This window comes from Rhodnius prolixus, unplaced genomic scaffold (assembly GCF_049639745.1).
Source record: "Rhodnius prolixus isolate KJV_2025 unplaced genomic scaffold, Rpr scaffold_8, whole genome shotgun sequence".
NCBI lineage: Eukaryota > Metazoa > Arthropoda > Insecta > Hemiptera > Reduviidae > Rhodnius > Rhodnius prolixus.
Window position 1 is genome coordinate 28,163,926 of NW_027411593.1, and position 22,644 is coordinate 28,186,569.

The 22,644-nt window shown below is 33.8% G+C and overlaps 2 protein-coding genes across 3 annotated transcripts in view; both read right to left on the reverse strand.

Moving 5' to 3' along the window:
* Positions 1 to 22,644, reverse strand: part of LOC141451094 (zwei Ig domain protein zig-8-like) — a 686,638-nt gene that overhangs the window by 261,781 nt on the left and 402,213 nt on the right. For both annotated transcript variants that reach the window (XM_074122167.1, XM_074122166.1), the window contains exon 3: positions 2,837 to 2,997. In XM_074122167.1, coding sequence (XP_073978268.1) covers positions 2,837 to 2,997 — 161 coding nt within the window. The remainder of the gene's footprint in view (positions 1 to 2,836; positions 2,998 to 22,644) is intronic.
* Positions 11,194 to 13,836, reverse strand: LOC141451573 (uncharacterized). Its single transcript, XM_074123041.1, has 2 exons — positions 13,575 to 13,836; positions 11,194 to 13,323 (listed from the first exon to the last, which is right to left on the reverse strand). The coding sequence occupies exon 2, from the start codon at positions 13,321 to 13,323 to the stop codon at positions 12,688 to 12,690; it is 636 nt and encodes a 211-aa protein (XP_073979142.1). The 5' UTR covers positions 13,575 to 13,836; the 3' UTR covers positions 11,194 to 12,687.

Genomic DNA, 22,644 nt, shown 5'->3' on the forward strand with positions numbered 1-22,644 from the left:
TACGGAGGCGACTAGCAAACATACTTTACTGTAAATTTCTTTTATTAACCATTAAATAAAATCCAAGGCCTAAGACCGGGAATCGAACTCAGTTCCACAATACATTATTAGTTTCTCAGGTCTCGCCTCTAACCTCTCGGCTACCGTGGCGCCCTTTATACTTAATATTGATGCCAAAAAGTGACTTTTTCCTTGAACCATAAACTCATTAAAATTCTTCTATTCCTCTAACATCATCATCATCAAAACTCTCTTCCACTGACGCACTGAAAATTAGATTCTTACATTCTTCATCGTTTCATTCAGGGTCAAAAATACAGACTGGCCAGTTAAATGTAGTATCTTAGCAGAAGTATCTTTCCATTTCTTGACCTTTACGGGCGTTAGGTGAACGGAAATATTATTTTCGATTCAGTGGAATGAAAGAATGGTAAATGATTTGACAAGAAATCTTTAAATCTTCTAGCGAGGAAGGATGGCATAAATCCATATCTTCCTTGAGGCCAGATTAAGTTAGAACCAAGAGTAATAACTAGGGAACGGATTCGTATGTATTTACATATTTTTTTTCTAGGTAATTTACAGACGTTTTTCAACTAGAAGTATTCATACTGACACTCTTTAAGCCGCTTGAGCCTACTTTTATTTCACATATTTCCACATATTTGGATGTTATCGCATATTTATACATATTTGATTAAAATAAATAAATATTTCTACATATTTAATCAAAATATGTACATATTTTTCATTTTGGGCATATTTTCATAATTGGGAGGTGGTTGACAGGAAGTGTGAACCACAGACTGTAGGGCTGTGAATCACAGTGGTTAAAAAAGTGTTCTTAAAAGCACCAAGTCGCATTAAAATGCTAAAAGATCTCAATCCAGACTTGTGCCTTCCACCAGAACCAATATTGACAAGATGGGGTACTTGGCTGGAAGCAGCTCAGTATTACTAAGAAAACTACAATAAAATCAAGAATGACCTTTCACATCTCGAAGACGAAGTAGTAGCGATAAATACAGCCTAGTCTTTATTCGAGAAACCTAATTTAAGGAACGACCTTGCTTGCATTCATTTCTGACAATTGCGTATTTCTTGCACAAGCCATTACCCAACTTGAGTCCCAAAATGTTCGACTGACAGAAAACGTGTCCAACGTTAAAAAAGTCATCGAAAAGGTGGAAGGAATACCTGGGAGTAAGGGAGATCTGATCAGATCAAAACTGGTGGAAGTACTGAGCAAGAACAAAGGGTGGGAGACCATCTGCCAGATTTCTGATATTATCAGTGGAACAGAAGTCACCTCAGAACATCGTTGTACCCTTTACAACCAACGAGATAACTTCTTTCAGCAAGGCAACATCTGTAGATGTTGAACGATCTTTTAGTCGTTACAAGTCCATCTTACGCCCAGATCGTCGTTACTTTACGTTCCAATATTTGAAATTTCATGTGGTTGCAAACAATTTCGAAGAGTGAAGTTTCAAAATTGAAAATTTAACACATCTTTTTATAAATAGTAAAAATGTTCTTTGTTGTATAAATCATTATAACTTGTAAAAACAAATTATTTTGTTCCTAATAAATTATTATAAATTGTAAAAATATTCTTTTCTTGTATAACTTGCCCCCCCCCCCCAAAAAAAATCCATTTTCATAAAAAAAAATGTCCATTTTACTTAAATATTCCAGAAAATATTTTAAGAAAATCACATATTTTCCACATAATTGACGAAAATAAATGCATATTTTAATTAAATATTTGGCATTTTTAAATACATAAAAATCCGTTCCTTAGTAATAACTATAGAGAACACGCCATTTACAGCTAGGCGAGAAATAAGTGGAATCTGATAGCAGTGGCGTCCGATTGTTGAAATATGATCTCATAAAACTGTTCTATGCACGGCAAACTTAAACGCACTAAAAGTAAAAAACATATAATAATATTTGTATTTTCTTCCTATTAACAACGGCTCACTTACACCACAGATAACTCTTTTTCTATTTTTTCAAGAAGTTGCTGCTGATGTAAATAACTTAAGATAAAATAACTTAAATAAAGCAAAAAAGAAATTCCAAAGGAAACAGTAAATATCATTTCCAAAAAACTTGATAAACATGTTAAAATTTCCTGGAAGAAAATAAATTACAATGTACATCAATCTTTAAGATATGTTTCTGGGTCGTTCGCAGCTATGGCGTCAGACATAGATTGATTGATACAGCAATTTTTCAGAAACATCCATTAGAGTAGAACTTTTTAACAATGTACGACTAGGCACATTATGTTGGTGACGCAATTTGTTGGGGCAGTTTTTATTTTAATAATTTTTAGCAATGAATTCTCTGATAGAAAAGAAAAATGGTTACAAGCTGTTGAAGATTAAATGTCTGCAAAATAAATAGTCATTGCTATTACAATTTTTTGTTGCAATGAATGAGAACAAAAATGGTTGTCTTTCGAATGAAAGAATATAAATATCTAGATGGCAATAATAAAAAAAGGAAATATATATTATAGTTATAGAGCGTGTGGAGCGACAAAGGGAATCTTGTTGACTAGCACGGCCGGGACCCAGGTGTTGCGCAAAAGTCGATATAACACCAGCAGAGATCAAAAACAGATTTATCTTCGCCCGCATTTCCACATTGGTCAGGATATGCGTGAAAAATGTTGCTACACCAATCACAAAAAATAAATTGTAAATCACTATTTTATCGATAATCGAAGTACATTTCTTTACATGGATGGATTTTTTTATACACTCAATCATTATTATGCGCATATTTCAAAAAATATATAATATGATTATTTATTATTACTTACAGTTTTATTTCCAAGGTTTTTTACTCTGCAATTCAGGTAAGCTGTTTTGCCGACTAGACCGGTAATATTACTCGGTACAGATGTATCAAAAGAAGGTCCAGTACCAGGGGTTGGCAGTTCCTGCAAGAATTCTGTCCGAAATCTTCGCGAACAAAGGGCACCTGCACATAATAATGAAAATCTTTTATATATTTTTATTATTATTACATTTATTTGGTTTTTTTAAAATCTTTTATTGCAATTTACAACTGCAACGGTTGTTGCAACAAGTACATAGGTATCTGATAAAAAAAAAAAGAAGAAAATCATGAGTGGGTGGAGGCACTCAGTGGTGTCACTCCAGTAACGTGCTTTGCTATACTGCTCTCACGCTAAGAGTAGATCTCGAGGCCATCTTCTTTTCATTCTCCTTAGAAGATTACCTGGTAATGTGGAGGAAGATAGGTAGGTGTTCTATGAAAGGAGTTAGGATGAGCTGATGTAGAATAGAATGATGAATTTGAGAAAACGAGTTTTAGCAAGAACTGTAATGAAAAAGGAATTTGAGGTCATTATGGATAGTGAGGTTAGATACATAGAAGCGGAGCGTTAAGAAGTTTTCGAAGTATTTTTGGACTGTAATGCCTGGAGGTGTAGAGAGTTGGAACGCTTAGTCCGTTCTCCATACTTCGATGCCGTATGACCAAATAGGTCGCAGTAACAGCAGGTGTAAGAGTCTTTTGTTTTGTAAGCTGAGTTTCGATCGTTTGTCAAGTAGTCTGGCGAGAAGTTTGTAGCGTGGTTAGGTTCTTGTCTTTTCAGTCTAGTATGGGGTTCCATGTCAACCGTTTGTCTAGGTACAATCCAAGGTAGCGTACTTTGTCCATAGTTGGTATAGGAGTTTAGTTCAAGATGATGGGATGATGGGAAAATTTATAGTATTTATTCTTAGACGGAAAATCCTATCTCCCATCATTACACTTTTAAATTCAATATAAATTTATAGATATTTTTTTAAATAAATAATTCTAATAATAAAGTCATATTGAAAAAGGTAGAATGGTATTATCCGTATAGTTATCACAATACCAAACAAAATGTCAATTTTTTTTACCACTATTTTTTATAAAATGCTATTGTTTAAGTAGATAAGTTATAGCAAACATGGTAGGCACTTATCAATGATTGCCTATTAAGCCTATTACTAAAAGCCAATTTTGTTTCTCTGGGAGATATTCGGGAGAGAATTTGCTGCTAACTGGTTTGCTTATCACGCAAAATTCAATTGTAATATATTCTAATACTGTTCAGATGAATTCAAAGAGTTATCGGCAATGAGAGAAGAAGATGGTGCCATTGAAAAAAAGAAAGCCTTACAAATATAAAAGCTACTATAAGCGATATTCGTAAAGTTCAGCTCACTTGCCACTTTATATCAGCTCTCTTTTATATCAGCTTAGTAAAAACAAACTCTTCGTAACACCAACTGCTGCAACAAGCCTGCAGAAGAGATTGCACATTCAGCAAACAATGAACAATGAAAAGTCTACAAAGCAGCTGACTGACAAGAAAGCCATCAGAATGGAGATGATATGAAGCAGTACTGGTCAACTTAATTTCTACTCGCTTTAAAAAGTCCTTAATAAATCATAAATAAGTAAAATCCCGTGTCTTGTGTTTTTGTTTTTCGAACATTACTTCTCCCTTCCAGTAGGACTTTGCTGACGCTGTCATCATGTTCGCCTCTTGAATCCAGTTCGATGTAAATTAAGTTCTTTTTTAATTGATAATATAGATATTATGTAAGTCCGTAAATACATTTGCAAATTTGGGCAAACACTGGGCCGATTTGGAGATCTCCATTACTGCAGATTTTTGTAGATTTCATTACTAACCGAACACATTCTTAAAAAAAATTATTGCATCAAAGACCAATTTGTTGGAAATGAGTATTTCTTTTTTCGTAGAATTCAAACATCCAGTGATCGGAGAAGATCTTAAAAAGCGTCGAATCAAATCTCTATTTGAAATAAATTACAAGTGGTTAAGTTTTTTAATGAAATAGATGTATGGGGTTGGAGGTACTTGCCTGGAGGTTTAGATTAAAGAAATTCAACTTTGTTAACATATATCTGTTAAACTGGAAGAAGAGCCTTAGTTAAAGTTAAGAGTTGATTACTCAAGTCAACTGGAATTCCTCTTTTCTTACACAACTCAAAGCTCATTGCCTGCAGCAGCTAGTCTGGTTTTACTACAGTTGAACTGGTAAAACACATTACCAATGTGAATTAGATCCAGGTGAAGACCAAGATGCTGCAATGTTGGATGTTCCCCTCAAGCATCCAGTATTCCCTACCTAGACCACTTCTTTGTTCCTTTTAGAACAACAATAGAAGGAACCTCTCATCACACTACCACCATCACTCCTATAAATAACCAAGGCAAGGCAAGGAAAACTTACTTATGATTGGATTAAACTTGGTCTGGTCCATCCAAGACGTGTCCCGAAACGCTAATACAATTATAAGTAAAGGAATTTATTATCCGGGAATCTCGCCACGGCATACGCAGCTTAAAGGAAGAAAACTTAAGGAATAAGTACGAGATATATTTTTTCGTAGCACTTGTATTCAAATATTTCAGAACATTATGTCAGACAGGCCACAGAATTTGGAGAGCGAATGTACTATCATCTTCAGGCATTAGATGAATTCTCATGACCTAGTTTAAAATCGTACAATTAAAATTGCTAACAACATTAGCAATGAATAGAAAACTAGGTGTGGCTATTAAATAACGAGACTGATGCTGCTACAGAAGAACTATGCACACGTCAAATCCTAAAGACTGACAGCTGTGCAGCGTAAAGCCTTCTCTTTCGATTGCAGCGTCTCATGTGTTTGAAGAGAAATCTGTCTGACCGGAACCGTCGTTTGTGCAAGAGGTGTTAGTTTCGTTTTGCCGAAAACCTGATACTACACATGTAGTAGAGCAACGAATTGTCTTGAAATTTCACATGAAACTTGGTGAAACCACTACTGAAACTTATCTTTTATTAAAAGAAGTTTATGGCGATGAATGTTTATCACTTACGCGAGTTTTTGAGTGGTTCAAGCGTTTCCAAGATGGCCGAGAAGACATCGGATGAAAATATCGATTATAATTAATCATCATTACTACCGTGAGGTGCTCGCTCAACTCCGTGAAAGAGTAAATAAAAAACGACCCGATTAGGTGGAAGAACAAGTCATGGGTTCTCCATCAAGACAACGCGCCGGCTCACACTGCATTGTCTGTCAAGACGTTTCTAGCCAAGTACGACATCCCAGTATTTTAGGCCATCCGCCTTATGCGCCTGACCTGGCACCATGTGACTTTTATCTGTTCCCCAATGTCAAATCTGCATTAAAAGGAACACGATTTCTGTCCGTTGAAGCTGTGAAAGAAAAAGCGGAACGCGTCATGCAGGAGCTCACAGAAAAAGACTTCCAGCACTGTTTCGAACAATGGTAAATTCGCGTGGAGCGTTTTAGGGATAGAGAAGGGGTGTATATTGAAGGTGATAATAACTAAATATGTATAAATTTAATATAAAATGTTTTATAGGAATAGCTCGTTATTTAATAGCCACACCTTATATAGAAGAAAAAGTAAGGATAAAATTACATTCAACTCTTTCTATTTACTCAAATTCTACTTCCTAAAGAAATTTTTTGGTTGCAGAAATCATCTTTAGTTCCGGAACGACGCTCCGGAGTGTTCAGGCTCGAAGACACCACTGCTCAGAATGTGATAGAATTTCACAATTCATACGCTGGTCCCAGTCTCAAGGAGCTAAGTTCCAATATCTGAAGAACCTACACTCTAATCTATGAAGATAATTAGTACTTAAATTTATTAACAGTTACCTTTTCACTTCTCTACGGTTACCTTGCCCGTTATTAACAATTCCTTTACATTATATAAACAGAAACCCTATTAAAAGTAGCACTGTTATTACAAATAACTAACAGCAATAACAGCTAAAACAACAATCAAAGAAATTTAGTATTCTAAAACAAAAGCTGTAGCAGTTTCAAAGAATTGCATTAAAGTTTATATCAATACAGAAACTACGATATATAATTTGTGAACAGTCAAAATCATGCTAAATTGATAGGAAATGAAGCATATAAATGCCAATTCTATTAATAATAATTATTATTATTATCACTTTATTGATTTAGGTGAATAAACGAAAGAACTTAAACAAAGTTTAGTCCAATCTGATACTGAATTAAACCCATGTACTAGAAACAAAGAAGATGTCAAAGTCTGTTTGGAGACATTAAATTCTTGATGTAGGATGTAAATGGTTTTAGTTTTATCTGATGAGAAAACTGGAGGACATGGTCAGATCCGCATGGCGCATCCCAAGAGCTTGCCCATATCCAGTAACGCCCCATTTCCCTTATCAACATCCTCGACGTCCTATCGTAAAATTATTCTCTAGTTTATACATTACTTTAATTAAATTTATAAACGTGATTTATATCAATAAGAATTTACGTAAATATTTTGTGATGTAATCAAACTGAATTTGTAAAAAAATTTCTCATTTCTACACTTCTTAAATTATTTTTTCTTTTATGCCACTGAAAGTATTCCGGGATAAACTAGAATGACCGCCGCCAGAAAGATTATGCTTTGATTCCGCCAATATATCATCTATATTGCATAATGCATATTTGGAAGATACAACTGCACTCATGATGCTAGAGATATGGGCCAGTAATCAATCTAAAGCTTCCCACTGTTAGAGCTAGTGCTTTGGAGTCGTTTATCGGAGTCCAGAAATATTCAATCATAACGTCTGTCCTCACATGACTTCTCATTTCCTAAAACAGTTTTCCCTTTATATTTGCGAGGATTATCCACTTAGCGCTGGTTAGTGATGTAGGCGATGCGGGATGGAATTTGTACAGTTTCAATCCAAGACAAGTGGGGATTGGGATAAGGTTCTTAACCGTATATCCCGCAATGAAAAGGATCTAACTGCAAAATTAACTCCTTATCTACCTGAACGAAATCAACTATATCTTCTGGCAGGAGCTGAACACTCTGCGATTGTCCAGGAAATTCTAATAATCACCGCCATTGAGTTTCATACTATTTTATTTTTTTAAATTTGTGAAAGAATACTATTATAAAATTAAACTATTAAAAAATAAATTAGGGCACGATAATTGATCGTGAAAAATAAAGGCAACAAAGAAAATTTGGAATCCACCGCCTTTCCCGTCCCAAATTGGTTCCTCTTTCAATTATTCAGCCAAATCGCTTATTGCAAACGATCCATGTTTCACTTTCAGTTGGTTTATAACCTCCATTACATCCAGCTGATCTAGTACAGTAATGGTTCTCACAAAAGAAATTGCCAAAATATGGTAGCAAAAGTATTATTTACTACTGAAGTAATCCATAGAATTAACGTTGCGCAAATAAACTTTTTCCTTAAGGCTATCCTAAGAAAACCACTTCAACTAAAAACTTAAATGATAGAATGTAATTAATGGCTATCAATCTTATCACTAGGGAACGGATTCGTATGTATTTACATATTTTTTTCTAGGCAATTTACAGACGTTTTTCAACTAGAAGTATTCATACTGACACTCTTTAAGCCGTTTGAGCCTACTTTTATTTCACATATTTCCACATATTTGGATGTTATCGCATGTTTATACATATTTGATTAAAATAAATAAATGTTTCTACATATTTAATCAAAATATGTACATATTTTTCAGTTTGGGCATATTTTCATAATTGGGAGGTGGTTGACAGGAACTGTGAATCACAGTGGTTAAAAAAGTGTTTTTAAAAGCACCAAGTCGCATTAAAATGCTAAAAGATCTCTATCCAGACTTGTGCCTTCCGCCAGAACCAATATTGACAAGATGGGGTACTTGGCTGGAAGCAGCTCAGTATTTTTTTTTTTTTTTTTTGGCGCATCAACAGCTAAGGTCATTAGCGCCCGGAGCTTTTTCCAGTGCACTGCCGGCCTCTGGACAGTGTTCTCTCGTTACAGACAACACTGTCCATCACCGGACAGTGAGCTGTAAGAAGCTCCTAGGAAGAGAAAATCTAAGGGTCAGCAGCTGGATTCGAACCCGGGACCTCCGCGTGGGAGTCCAGTACGCTAACCGCATAGCTAATCCCTTCCCTCAGCAGCTCAGTATTACTATGAAAACTACAATAAAATCAAGAATGTCCTTTCACATCTCGAAGACGAAGCAGTAGCGATAAATACAGCCAAGTCTTTATTCGAGAAACCTAATTTAAGGAACGACCTTGCATTCATTTCTGACAATTGCGTATTTCTTGCACAAGCCATTACCCAACTTGAGTCCCAAAATGTTCGACTCACAGAAAACGTGTCCAACGTTAAAAAAGTTATCGAAAAGGTGGAAAGAATACCTGGGAGTAAGGGAGATCTGATCAGATCAAAACTGGTAGAAGTACTGAGCAAGAACAAAGGGTGGGAGACCATCTGCCAGATTTCTGATATTATCAGTGGAACAGAAGTCACCTCAGAACATCGTGTACCCTTTACAACCAACGAGATAACTTCTTTCAGCAAGGCACCTATAACATCTGTAGATGTTGAACGATCTTTTAGTCGTTACAAGTCCATCTTAAGCCCAGATCGTCGTCACTTTACGTTCCAACATTTGAAATTTCATGTGGTTGCAAACAATTTCGAAGAGTTAAGTTTTCAAAATTGAAAATTTAACACATCTTTTTATAAATAGTAAAAATGTTCTTTGTTGTATAAATCATTATAACTTGTAAAAACAAATTATTTTGTTCCTAATAAATTATTATAAATTGTAAAAATGTTCTTTTCTTGTATAAATAATTATAACTTGCCCCCCCCCTCAAAAAGAATTCTATTTTCATAAAAAAAAATGTCCATTTTACTTAAATATTCCAGAAAATATTTTAAGAAAAATTTTCCACATAATTGACGAAAATAAATGCATATTTTAATTAAATATTTGGCATTTTTAAATACATAAAAATCCGTTCCTTACTTATCACTATTTGGACGTTTCATAGTCCATCATGTACTATATCGTTGATCTTTCTTTCGTAAAATTCTACAAAATTAAATAAATATATTTTAATTTGCTAATAGCCACAAGGTTTGACACTTTTTATAATTTATGGCAAGACCTGGCAGATATCATTCACGATAAAACCAGAATGTTGAATCACTTTAATTGGATTATCTTTTCATTCAAGAATGAATTTTTTTGAAATTTAAGAAGTTCTAGAAGGGTTTAACTGTCCTCTAAACTTCCATTTTATTTGTAATCTCTAGTTAATCTTCTACACCAAATTAAGATAGAAATGGTTCACTTATACTAATAAATAAGTTTTACAAATCTGATTCATTGAAGCGCGAATGCATGAAGTTCTCTTGAATCAGTGAACACAAACATCTTCCAAACACCCAGTGAATCAGAGAAATTATAATTGAAAGACCAGCTAGTTCTTGAGCGTCGATTCTCCATGATGTTCACTATGTGGAAATATTTTCGCCTGGATAAATATAGGATATTTTAAAAGAGAGAATTGTCAGCAGGAGTCAATTATTTTATTTTATTTGTTCAAAATTTAGGCAAAAAAACCAACTAATTTTTATTTATTGATTTGAATATAGTTTTTTGCTAATTAATTACATCTTTAAGTGAGTCATTATCTCTTTGATTTCAGTAATATTTTTATCGTTAGTTTGACCGTGAAATATATTTTTAAATTTTATATATGTAGGGAGAGGGGGCACCTTTGAACAGTTTTAATTTCTCGCCAAATATTTAAAACATTTATGATTGGTAATTTTCTCCATATGTTGTGGTAGACCTGTTGTATAATTGACAGAGTTTCCCTTCGTTTTCATTGTTTGTAAAGTCAGAATTGTGGAATGTTATATTTTGTAAGGTGGAAGTAAAATTTTTGTTGCAGCTTTGGAAGTAGTGAATTGTAAAGATTGTAGTAGACAAGGTGTAAGTATTGTTGGTCCATATTAACATTTGGAATTCGTAATTTTATGCTAGGTTTAGGGTAACCTAGCATTTACAAAAGTCTAATTGCTTGCAAAAAAAAAGTGTTGGATGTTATATTTTCTTTTATGGAAGGAGAGGGGGCACATTTCAACATCACAGTTAAAATGTGCCCTACCGACCTGCAAGTTAGTGACTTTTTTTTTGTTTAATCGCAGAGAAGGGGAAAGTGGTACCGAACCTACATTAAGAGGCGCAACAAAACGAATATTTTGTTCAAACGTCCTTAATCCATCACTTCGGGTACAACATCCCGAACTGAGTCATTCTTGATTTTTGAACTAGATATCAGTGGTTTAAAGAGAAAGCAATGTAGTAGTGAGAGAAATAACTGATAGAAGGTAGATTCAGAGTAAAGTAATATCATTTCTTTCTATTTTATATTGTGTTCAAAGGTACCTCACCAGTGGGGCAGATATTAGCATTTGACACATTTTTAAATTAAAAAATATATAGATATGCATGTAAAGTATGTTTATTGATATAGATCTGTTAAGAAGACTTGACAGTTGTAGAAAACAAAATAAAAAGGTTCAATAATACGATTCTGTGCACTCTGCAACAGAAAATGTAAATTCTGTTCTAATATGCCACCCTCTTCCCTACTCATAATTTTCTTGATAAACGTCGCTTTAGAGAATTGAATTACATCTCTTGTTGGAAGAATCGGTCTTGCTGAACCAATAGATAAATTTTAATCAAACGAATACATATTAGAGCGATGATTGAGGGTTAACAAAATTATCGGTTGAAATATGTCAACAATTACAATGAAATGTCAAGGTTTCTCGTCAGTTCAATACCAAAAAATAAACATCCAGTAATGATTATTTAGGTGCTTATACAGGCACACCATACAGTTTAGCCTATCGAAGAGTAAGAGGAATAACGAGTACTCTTCGTTCTCATAGACCATTCATCATACTATTCATTATTACTGCTACTAATTAATTATTAACTTCCTTTTAATTCTGCAAATGTCAGATATTGGTTTTTCAATTTTTTAACAACGTCCGAATGCTGATAGCAAATGCACAGTAGAAATGCTATTATACTAAATAAATAAATTGAAAAAAGAGAGAAGGTAGTATGAGGTTTGTCTGAAAGAATTAAGAATAAATGAACTAAGATATGCAATTTTTCTCAGATGATATAATCAAATTGAAACTTTATTTACAATTTAAAAACAGTTGTACAAATAGATATACAAAAGAGGTTTCAGGCTGCAGGGCTTGAATTTAAGTTGTAGTGTACAATACTTCTTACATGCGGGAAGGGTCTGTGTATACAACTGTGGCCACTCAGTGATGTACCTTCATATAGGGGAAAGTGGGGTAACTGTGCGCATTTTCCCAAAAAAAATAATAAAAAATTCAGCGAACATGTAAAAACATCCAGGATTTTTTTGTGAGTTGAAAAAAGCTTTGTTTATATTGTCTGATGAGTAAGACTATCAAAAGTAAGTTAATAAAGACCTATATTTTTTTCGCCTAAAAGCTGCATGCGCACCCTTACCCATCCTATATGGGGTAACTGTACGCAGAAGTCGGGTAACTGTACGCATTACTGTGGCATTTGTATGAATGGAAAAACAATGAAAAAACAATACCTTGAACAAGTAATTATATTATATACAAGTAATGAATTATACTTTTAGTGGTCACAAAAATCGCACACATAATTTCCCAACCAGAACATAGAGCATGTGCCCAACGAGAACATTGTGTGCATCTATACCATAACTCATTTTTTCGAGAAAAATCGTCACATATTACACTTCTCGTTATCCTCTGACGGCAAATCGTCCAGTTCATCATCATCGCATAGTTGATTCACATCAACTTCTTCTTCTGATGAACTGTCGCTGTTTAAAATCTTCTTGAGCCTATAACGTTTTTTTGTCAAGGATGCTTTTGATTTCACTTTATTTTTTAATCGTTCTTCAACCGCACAACGTCTTCTGTTTTTTTTAATCTCAGGTTTGCGGAGACTTATTTCTGGATGTCGTTTTAAAAACTGATAGTACCAGTCTTTGCCGGCCATTTTTCTGTTTATATTAAAACTGTGTTTAATGTTGTTAGCCTCAGCGTAGGCAAAAGCCAGTTTACGGAACTGAATGCTAGTCATTCCATAAAACATTTTAGCAAGATTCAGCACATGTTCGGATAATTCCTTTTCTTGCTGCTCAGAAAAAATAGGAGATTTTCCCATATTGGGACCCTTTGTTGATTCTTCAGCATCCCCAAGCTTCATTCTCTTCCTTATGGTAGCTTCAGGAATACCATATTCCCTGCCTGCTTCTCTAATGGCAATACCCCTCTTTACCGCTGAGATCGCTTGAAGTAACTGGTCAGCGGTCCAGTTACCAATATTGGTTTTTCTCTGGTACTTGCGTGGCATCTAATAGAAGCAAAATAATTTATATTACTTATTGTTTTAAAGAAATGTTGTCGGGGTAGTCGTACGCGCGCAAGGTTACCCCTACAATATTGCGCACAATTACCCCGATAGCATAACCTATACAATTAACAGTGAAGAAATATGTTTAAAAAAAGATAATGGAATTTAACAAAGATGGATCATAGACCCTAGAGTGGATCTTTTCAATCACATATACTTTAAATAATAATAATTATATAATTCCAACTTACGGCTTAACTTTGCACGGGAAGAACTTAGACGTAACCAACACAAAACCTTTGCGCGCCAATAATTCATGTGTTAAATGCGCTACCTGTACTGCTTGTCATATTTATGTTTCCAAGACTAAAGGATAGAGAACAGCACCGACATTATTAGCCAAAATCAGTCTTATTGTTGCATATCTCAATGCACACGATTACCCATCGCGTACGATTACCCCACTCTCCCATAATCAATATTTTTATTTGTCCGGGCAGTTTAATCACTAAAAGAAATTAGTCCCTATGGATCAATTGTTTGGAGAAACATTTAATTTTAAAATTTCGGTGAAAATGTAATCTTTTCTTGGTATTATTAATAAAAATATTACTGTGCCTCCATTTTTTTTAAATTTAAGTGAAGTTTTTGAGAACCAGACCGTAATATCAAGTTGATTAGAAGTAAGAAAAGTTTTTTAAATAACATTTTCAGGATAAACAACCTGAGTTGAAAACTGGAATAGCTTTAGCTAGAACTGTTCAAAACATTTTAGCTGGAGATAAAAAATAATTCAGCAGTTCTTTGTGGATGTTGAACAAAAAAAAAAGAAAAAGAATAAGTCTTTTGAAATAATTGAATTTTTCCCAGTTGCTCTGGGATACAGGAAACGCCTTTTGCCGTATAAAGTGTTAGAAGGGCTAAAGGAATGTTGGCTGCGGTGTGAAGGAATGTGCAATTAACCGTGCGGACTGCTTCTTGAATGTCCAATAACGGGTCATTAGAGCAAAGAAAAGGGCGATGCTGTGAGGAGATGTGTATAGCAGAAATAAAGAGAAGAAAGGTGGAGATGATGATAACAAGCAGGTGTGAACCTAGTAATATAGGTAGTTAGTGTGAAAGTGGTGCCATCACGTTCCCCGACAGTATCCGCACTACCTTATCAACTGTCAGCGTCACTCCTCACGACTTACTCGGAATAGTTAGGACGCTTCACCCGAGCTCCGGATCCAACATTCCAGCTAAACTTTATTTCCTTCTTACACGCTGCCATCACATTGCGGCTTAGTTCCCTTGTCTTGTCTTTAAAGACAGTCCTATGTCTCAACTATTATGAATTCTACGGATTTTTTACCAGCCATACGGTAAATTTTACAGCGTCATCTTGGTGCCCAGTTCATATTAACGAATTAATCCTTCAAGTACACTACAAAGGATCTATTTCATCTACTCCATTTTAAGATACAGAGACGACTTAGTAAAGTGGGCCATAATATTCTTCGAAAATACCTAAAGCGTCGAAAGAAAGTTCTTTGAAATAAAGTTTAAAAAACAAAGATATAAAACAGCCTTTACACTAAATTGTCTTCAATTTTTATCTGTGGAATTCATTATAACTATATTTCGTAAACTTGGGTGACTTTCCATTGAGTAGGTCGTGTTAAACTGGATTTTATCTGCAGAGAAGCACTAAAATTACTGAAGATAAGCGAAATTCTCTGCCAGCAAACAAAAAAAAAAAAAAATGAACCCAACACGTCACTGTCTTTAATCACCTTTTCGTATTGATTTAGTAAAAGAAATAATATGTTATGGTTTTCTCTAAAGGATATTTAAAATCTCGTTTAATTCAAACTGGCTATTTATCTAGAAAGATACTTTGTTTTAATTATCAGAAAGTTTTAATTAAAAAGTTGGATGCTTCATTTTAATAAAGAGAATTTCAATAATCATTTATTGAAATTAATGTTAACGATTAAATGGAAATGATTCTTTCTTGCCTTAAAAGGATCAGACATTCAAATCATTCTGTGTACCTTCATTTTGTTCTGTTGACAGAGCTGCTTGAAAGACTATATTATGTATATATAGTCTAATATTAGCATTTTTCTTTTATCTTTGCCTTTTTTTTATCTCTTTTTTATGCTTTTTGAAGTTTTTTTTCTTTTGAATTTTTCTACAGCAAGAAAAAAATTGTTCTCAGAAAAATAATTAGTTTAAGAAACGACTTAGTCTGCTACCTTGGGCTTTACCTTGACAGAGGATTTACATGGAACCCTCAAACTCGACTTAAGAGAACAGAACTAAACAGACGCTTCCGACAACTGAAAAGACTACTCGACAACAGATCAAAACTCACTCTGGACAACAAAAGATTTATATATGTATGTAAGTATATTAAAGCCAGTCCAGGCTTATGGCATCGAACTGTGGGGTTCAACCAAACGCTCAAATCTGCAAAGGATCCAGTCCTTGCAATCTAAAATTCTTCGCTCTATAGTAAACGCTCCTTTCTACGTAACCCAATCAAACCATTCACACAGACTTGAACATTCCTTTCGTCATACAAGTTGCAAAAACACGATACAGAAAATTCTATCTTAACATTCAAACACATCAAAATCCACTTGTACAACATCTATCTTCAAGAACATTTCCGGACAACATTTCTAGACGTCTTAAAAGACAGTGGCCTCAAGATCTCCTCTCTGATGAAGAGAGTCAGTAGAATTTAGAATGTTATTGGAATGTTACCGCTGGGTAACTTCTCCACTCTGATATGTGTGAATGTTGCTTATCGTTACCCTTGTTGCTTATAACGCAATGCACTGATTGTAACTAAATAAATGATTAAAACAAAGAAAAAGAAAGAAGCATAGCAAGGCTTGCTGATATTTGGCTAAAAAAAGCTTTATTTTCAATAAATATAGTGGGGAAGTACGAGTAATATAATATATTAAATAAAATATAATCGTAATACGAGGGTCGTTTGAAAAGTCCGTGCAAAAATAAAAACTACTTAATTTTTTGGGGTAAACCTTTTTTATTTTTCAACATAGTCTCCTTTTAGGCTTATACACTTCGTCCAACGCTGCTCTAGTTTGTTGATTCGTTTCTGCAATCACCTCCTCGTTTGAATAAAATCTTTCTCCCGCCAGCCATTTCTTCATATTGGGGAACAAATAGTAGTCCGAGGGAGCCAAGTCTGGAGAATAGGGGGGATGTGAAACGAGTTGGAACCCTATTTTCATTAATTTTGCGACCACAACTGCTGAGGTGTGAGCTGGTGCGTTGTCGTGATGGAAAAGGACTTTTTTGTGGGCCAATCGTGGGCGTTTTTCTTGCAGCTCGGTTTTCAAACGGTCCAATAACGATGAATAATATGCATCTGTAATAGTTTTACCCTTTTCCAGATAGTCGACGAGGATTATTCCTTGCGAATCCCAAAAGACAGTCGCCATAATCTTTCCGGCCGAAGGAACGGTCTTCGCCTTTTTTTGGCGCAGATTCCCCCTTGGTAACCCATTGTTTAGATTGTTCTGTGGTCTCTGCGGATCGCTCTATTGAAGTTGTCCACAGTTATTTGTTTTTTAAATTGATTATTATCATTTATTCGATTGTTATTTTTTACTCTATCATCGTTATGTCTGTTATCTACTATTTATATTGTATCATTTTTTTTTTGTGATGTCAATGGCTAATAGCGCTGGATAATATTTATTTGTTTTTAATTTTCAGGCTTGGCGAACGGACTATTTTACTACGAGGCTTCAGTCAGCGTTCTTGCGTTAAGATAAACTTTATTAGACAGTAAGCTGTAAAAATCTCCTTGGAAGAGAAAATCTAAGGTTGAAAGCTGGATTCGAGCCCAGTGTCTGCGCATATCACTTAGCTAATTCCTTCACTGCACATTATTATTATTTAGTATAAGATCTAAAAAACATCAAATATCATTTGAGCCCGATGCCTTTTTTAGTGCACTGACTGAGATGTTTTCTCGTTACTGACAACATTGCCCATCGCCGGATAGTGAGCTTTGTATTATAATTAATTTAAAATAAAAAGAAAATCACGAAATGCAATAACATTGTGAACAACCAAAGTCTTTGATTCACTTTATTTATTCAGAGAACTATGTGAATTCCAAGTTTACAAATTGGCTTGTTTGTATAAACGTATTACAATTCGGTTGTAGAGAACCATTTGTTTTATAGTGATAGCAATCGTTTCCTGAAGTAATTTCTTTTATTGTTTCACTAATGAAAAAACCAATTGAGCTTGGTGAGAAGCTACATGGTATTTTAGTTAACAATTTCTGGCTGAAATAGAGTTGAAAAGGTAAAGTTGACTAAGTATGAAATAAAAAATGGCGAGAGAGGAGGATTATATTGGGGAAATGTTGGAATATTTAAGTAGCTGGGCAGAAAGTGCGCCCTGGCTCTCTGATGGGGTAATGGTGCAGAAAGTCCTTCTTTCTAATACCTTTCTGCTTTCAACTCATTCAAAAAGAAAAAAAAAGAAGAGAAGTCCCTCCAATTTATTGATTACGTTTCGGCCTCAATGAATTCCAATTAAAAATTCCCATCATCACATTCTTCACGGGTTCATTTGAGTGTCCATTAGTATTTACATCACAGACCTCCAACTGTCAACATACCTCTTTTACAGGTACATTTTTCTCTTCTCTCCTCATTTCTTTACACTCAGATACTCCAGCTCTTCTATCGTTAGTTCCATTAACTGAATGCGGATGATAGAAGCCAGGAAAATTTAGGTTCACTTTAATCGCTTGAACCATGAATAATCATAATAGTTTTTTTTTTTTAATCCTACCTTCTTTATTTCACAGGTTAGCTCTTACATGCTATTAATTAACCTCTTAACCGCATAGTTATCTACTCAGTATTATCACAACTGTCATTCACAACATTTTCCATCCACACTCTATTCTTCTACATACCACAGGTAACCAGTAAAAAGGTTGCTTAGTTAACTCTTAATACATAACTTCTCGCATTTTCAGTTTATTCATAATGTTTTTAGTGTTAATTTAGTGAAACCGCAATTTAACACTAGCTACTATGTGTTCTGAAAGAGTGAATATTGTTTACAAAATAGAGAACGTTTTTCTGTACATTAACTAAACGTAAAATACAAAATGGAATTTAATACTAATTGTAATTATTAATTGTACCTCAGTTAATGCTGGTATTGATATGTATATATAGGTTTCGTTACCGTAAATTGTTAAACTTAGGATTCAAGATTGGCGAGGTATATATACATATATACCTGCTTCTCCAGTTTTGGCTCTTAGTTTCTGTAACTCAACCAACCCGCATAGCCACGTAAGTTTCAATAATTATAAAGAATTTATTGTATTTTACTGTTTATTTTTGTATTACTGATTTATAACCGATTTTCTATGTTACTGACTTTGTAAATGGTTTTGTATTTGTAATATCCAGGTCCAGAAGAAGACAATATATTTGTCGAAACGTTGGCAAAAAGACGAGTTTGTTGCTGTATTTGACCGATTCCTCGCCAATCTTGAATCCTAAGCTGGTATTGATTTTTTTTTTAAAAAAAATCCGGATCTTTAACAATCATATTTAGTTGACCTTACTACAGGTGGTTAGTAAAAGTGTAAAGAGTGGAAGTAACATAAAAGTCTGAGATTTAAAAAGATTATCATCTTCATTAATTGCAATAATTCCTTCAAAAGAACTATCTCTACAAACCTATACTTTTGCTTTGATCAATTTAACTCTATCGAGTTAAATTTGTATGAAGAGTACACAGGTAATCCAAATAACTGCTACATCTTGCCCCGGAAACATCAACAAATCAAAGATATTATTTCAAATTTTCATTACCACAATACAATCAGCCACGGTGGTTAAAACAAAAGATAGAAAGTCCACATTTCTTGGAAAGGTGCAACATCTATTACCGTAGAATTATGGACATTATCCTAGTCAATAAATTGTAATCCGCCTTAATTCTACTAGAGTTAACTACCAACTTTGGTTTTGAGAGTTATGCCATGCGGATACCCAGTTAATCAATATGGGTTTTTCATCTATTATTCCTATAGGAATACTCTTCTTGTTTCCATGTGGGTTATACACAAACATTCCACAGTAGAAAACCATTTCTATTCAGGTACATTTATACTAATAAGCACACAAACTCCGTATGTAGAGATATATAGAATGTGTAAATGATATAAATCTTGCATTTATATAAATTTATTATTCATGGTTCCTTATTACTTTGGCATTAACAATTTTATGGTAAAAAAAATACAATGCACTAACAAATCTTGTTTTTTAATAAGATGAAACTCTTTTAGGTCTTGCACTCTTCTGTCATGCCATTTGAGTTCTAAGCTTCTGTTAATATTTTAAATTTAGATCTAAATTCGAGAGGTAACCTAGATTCAGATTTGAACCCTACTAATGAACTAAAAATATCATAGAAGTTTGTAGTTTACGTTCAAATTTAGACTTCTCCGATATCTGCAGGATTTTTGGAAGGTAGAGGACTCATTCTCGAAGTCAGTAAAAATTATTTTTCCAGGATAAAATGAAAAATAAAGTGAAAGAATAAATTTTCTTTACCATTTGTTTTCCTATCGTAGAATTACATACTCGGATTATACATATTGAAACAATATTCGACGATCTGGACAAACAGTACAGAATTATGGGGCTCCACCAAACTTTCCAATATAAAAACTATAAAATCCTTCCAATTCAGAGTCCTCTTCCATTATTATTATTATTTATATTTATTATTGGTCATTATTATTCAATGCACGTTATTATGTATCCTTCATTATGACCTTAATATTCCTTTTGTTACCGAATTAATCCATTCACATTTCAATAATTTCCATTCTAACGTTCAGGTTCATCTTAATCCATAAGAATAATTTCCCAGAACATCTTGAAAGCCCACCAATTTAGCGTTTAAAACGTTGCATGCCAAATGTCTCCTTAAACCTTCATTTCTAGAAATAGTTACAGCGCTAACTGGTACTATGTCCTTTCACGTTTGTGAGCACAGCTCAGATCATGGTCTACTTATAACAATCCATTTGAAATCCATTCAGTGTACAGATGCGAATAAACCAAAAAAATGGCATGTATCTTCTACTTTTCCTATATTGATTCTATAACTTGATTCTATCTTCAATATCGTGCCTTTCTTCAGATTAAGTAGGGCACCTCTACATTATACTATTTAATACTGTATTGTAAGTTACAATTTTGGCTAATTAAGGTGATGCTATCATCAGTCCATGTGATGCTTATGTTCTTCTAATAGGAGGACATGCTCAAATAATTGCTAATTCGTTTAATTATTAGAACTAAAATAGATTTCTAAATTATATTTTTTTGTTACCACTTTCATAAATTTTAAATTTCAGAAAGTTGAAAATGAAATTCACATGAAGTGAGTATAAAAGTAAATAAGTTCGTCCTAATATACAAAAAAATAATTCGCTGGGCTAAAAAAAAAGTCCGAGAAATCTTTTGGGAAAAAAAATACCTTTGGATATTTTCCAGTTAATCATGGAACCTGAACCTTCACATTCCATTTGGCAGCAGGTTTAATTGTATTCTCATCATATCTTCCTCTAACTGTAGCCGAAAAATTATAATTCTTGGAGGAAAACACATCTGACGTTTGTTAAACTTTAGCTAATGTTAGTTTTATTAATTAGTTGCTAATTTAAATCTTTTGCAGAGAATGGGTTGCAAGGCGAAGGTTTAATAGCAAAGCTCTCAGTGATTTTATTCAGTGTTGATGTTTATTAAAGTGAAGTCATTAAAGTTGGTATTATTAGTAAGACTGGAATGGGCGAAGCAGGTCATGTACTAAAATGGTCTTGGTCGCCATCGTAGTTCGCCCCGTCAATACAGCCAACTAGGGATGTAATAAGAAGAAAGTATTACGCCTCAACCATCCAACCAAAAGCAACTGGAGAACATCTTTATTTTGTATGCTCCAGTTGTGCTTAACAAAGTTCGCCTCATATTTAAATCTTGCTGCAGTAAGTACAGCTTTATGAAAGTATTATACAACTTCACTTCATAGTGGCAATTGACTTTTACAATGCATTAGTATTCTACTCTAGAGACTGAGATAACTTCTAGTACAAACTGGTCTAGATTTAACGATATTTTTACATTATGTCGTACAGTTTGACGCTTCTAGCATCCATGCCAATTGGAAAAAGACTGCCAAAGCCTTCATTTTGAAAGTCATTCTTCTAACCAAATCTTCCTTAAAAATGTGTATTGGCAGACAGTTCCATTTTTTTTTTTTTTAATCTTTTCCAATACTGAGGTACAAAAAACAAAAAAAAACTGTCCTGTCTTTTATGTATTATGACCTTCGATTATTCTGAAAACTCTGCAATCTCTCAGAAGTAGAAGTTACCTTCCACCAGCTTAGCGCAGCTAGCGAAATGCAGATCTTGCTTCTTGTACCATTTCTTAGAAGAATCTAGTTCCTTTAAACCCTACATTTCTCCGTAGATCTCTGAAAGTCTTAGCACTGACCAAGAGCATATGTTTCACTGTATGGATCTATTGGATTCAATTAAATAGTGCTTTGTATTGAATTTTATTTAACATTCACAAAGCTGTCAAACATTTAAAATGTTAGAATAAAATTTCTCTAAGAGTGAAAATCAAATTAATGTTCTACAAGCAATTGTAACTGAACGGATCTGAATCTGCAGATTTTACTCAAGTAATAAATACAAAAATTCATTGTTACATTTAACCTTAAAAATTAAAATATTAAATATAACTGTTCCGTTTAAACAGAGATTCTAAAGTTCCCCAATTTATGTTCGCCGTTTATTTATTATTTTTAAATAAAGATAAAGAGAGAAGGTTCTAGAAAACAAAGGTCTAGGGACCAAATCTAGAATAAACTGACTGCATATCTGAAATATTGAAAGAAAAGAGGTCGTCTATTTGGCGAACATGAAAATGATAAACTGAAACAGTACGAGTAATGGTGAATGAAAAACCAAAACTAATCAGTGTTTGAAAAATATTACTAACCTAAAAAAATAATAAAAAAAAAATCTTATTTCTACTTGCTTATATGGGTTGAGAATATCTTAAATTCAATAGAACAGAGAAATAACTCTTACGGAACAGAACTGTACTATGTTTTGGCGAAATAAATATTCTTCAAAAAAATGTTATCTTAGCCAAATTACACCATTCATACATCCTTTCATTTAAATACAGGAACATTAAAAAAATATCACTGAGTTTCATAAACAAAAAGGCT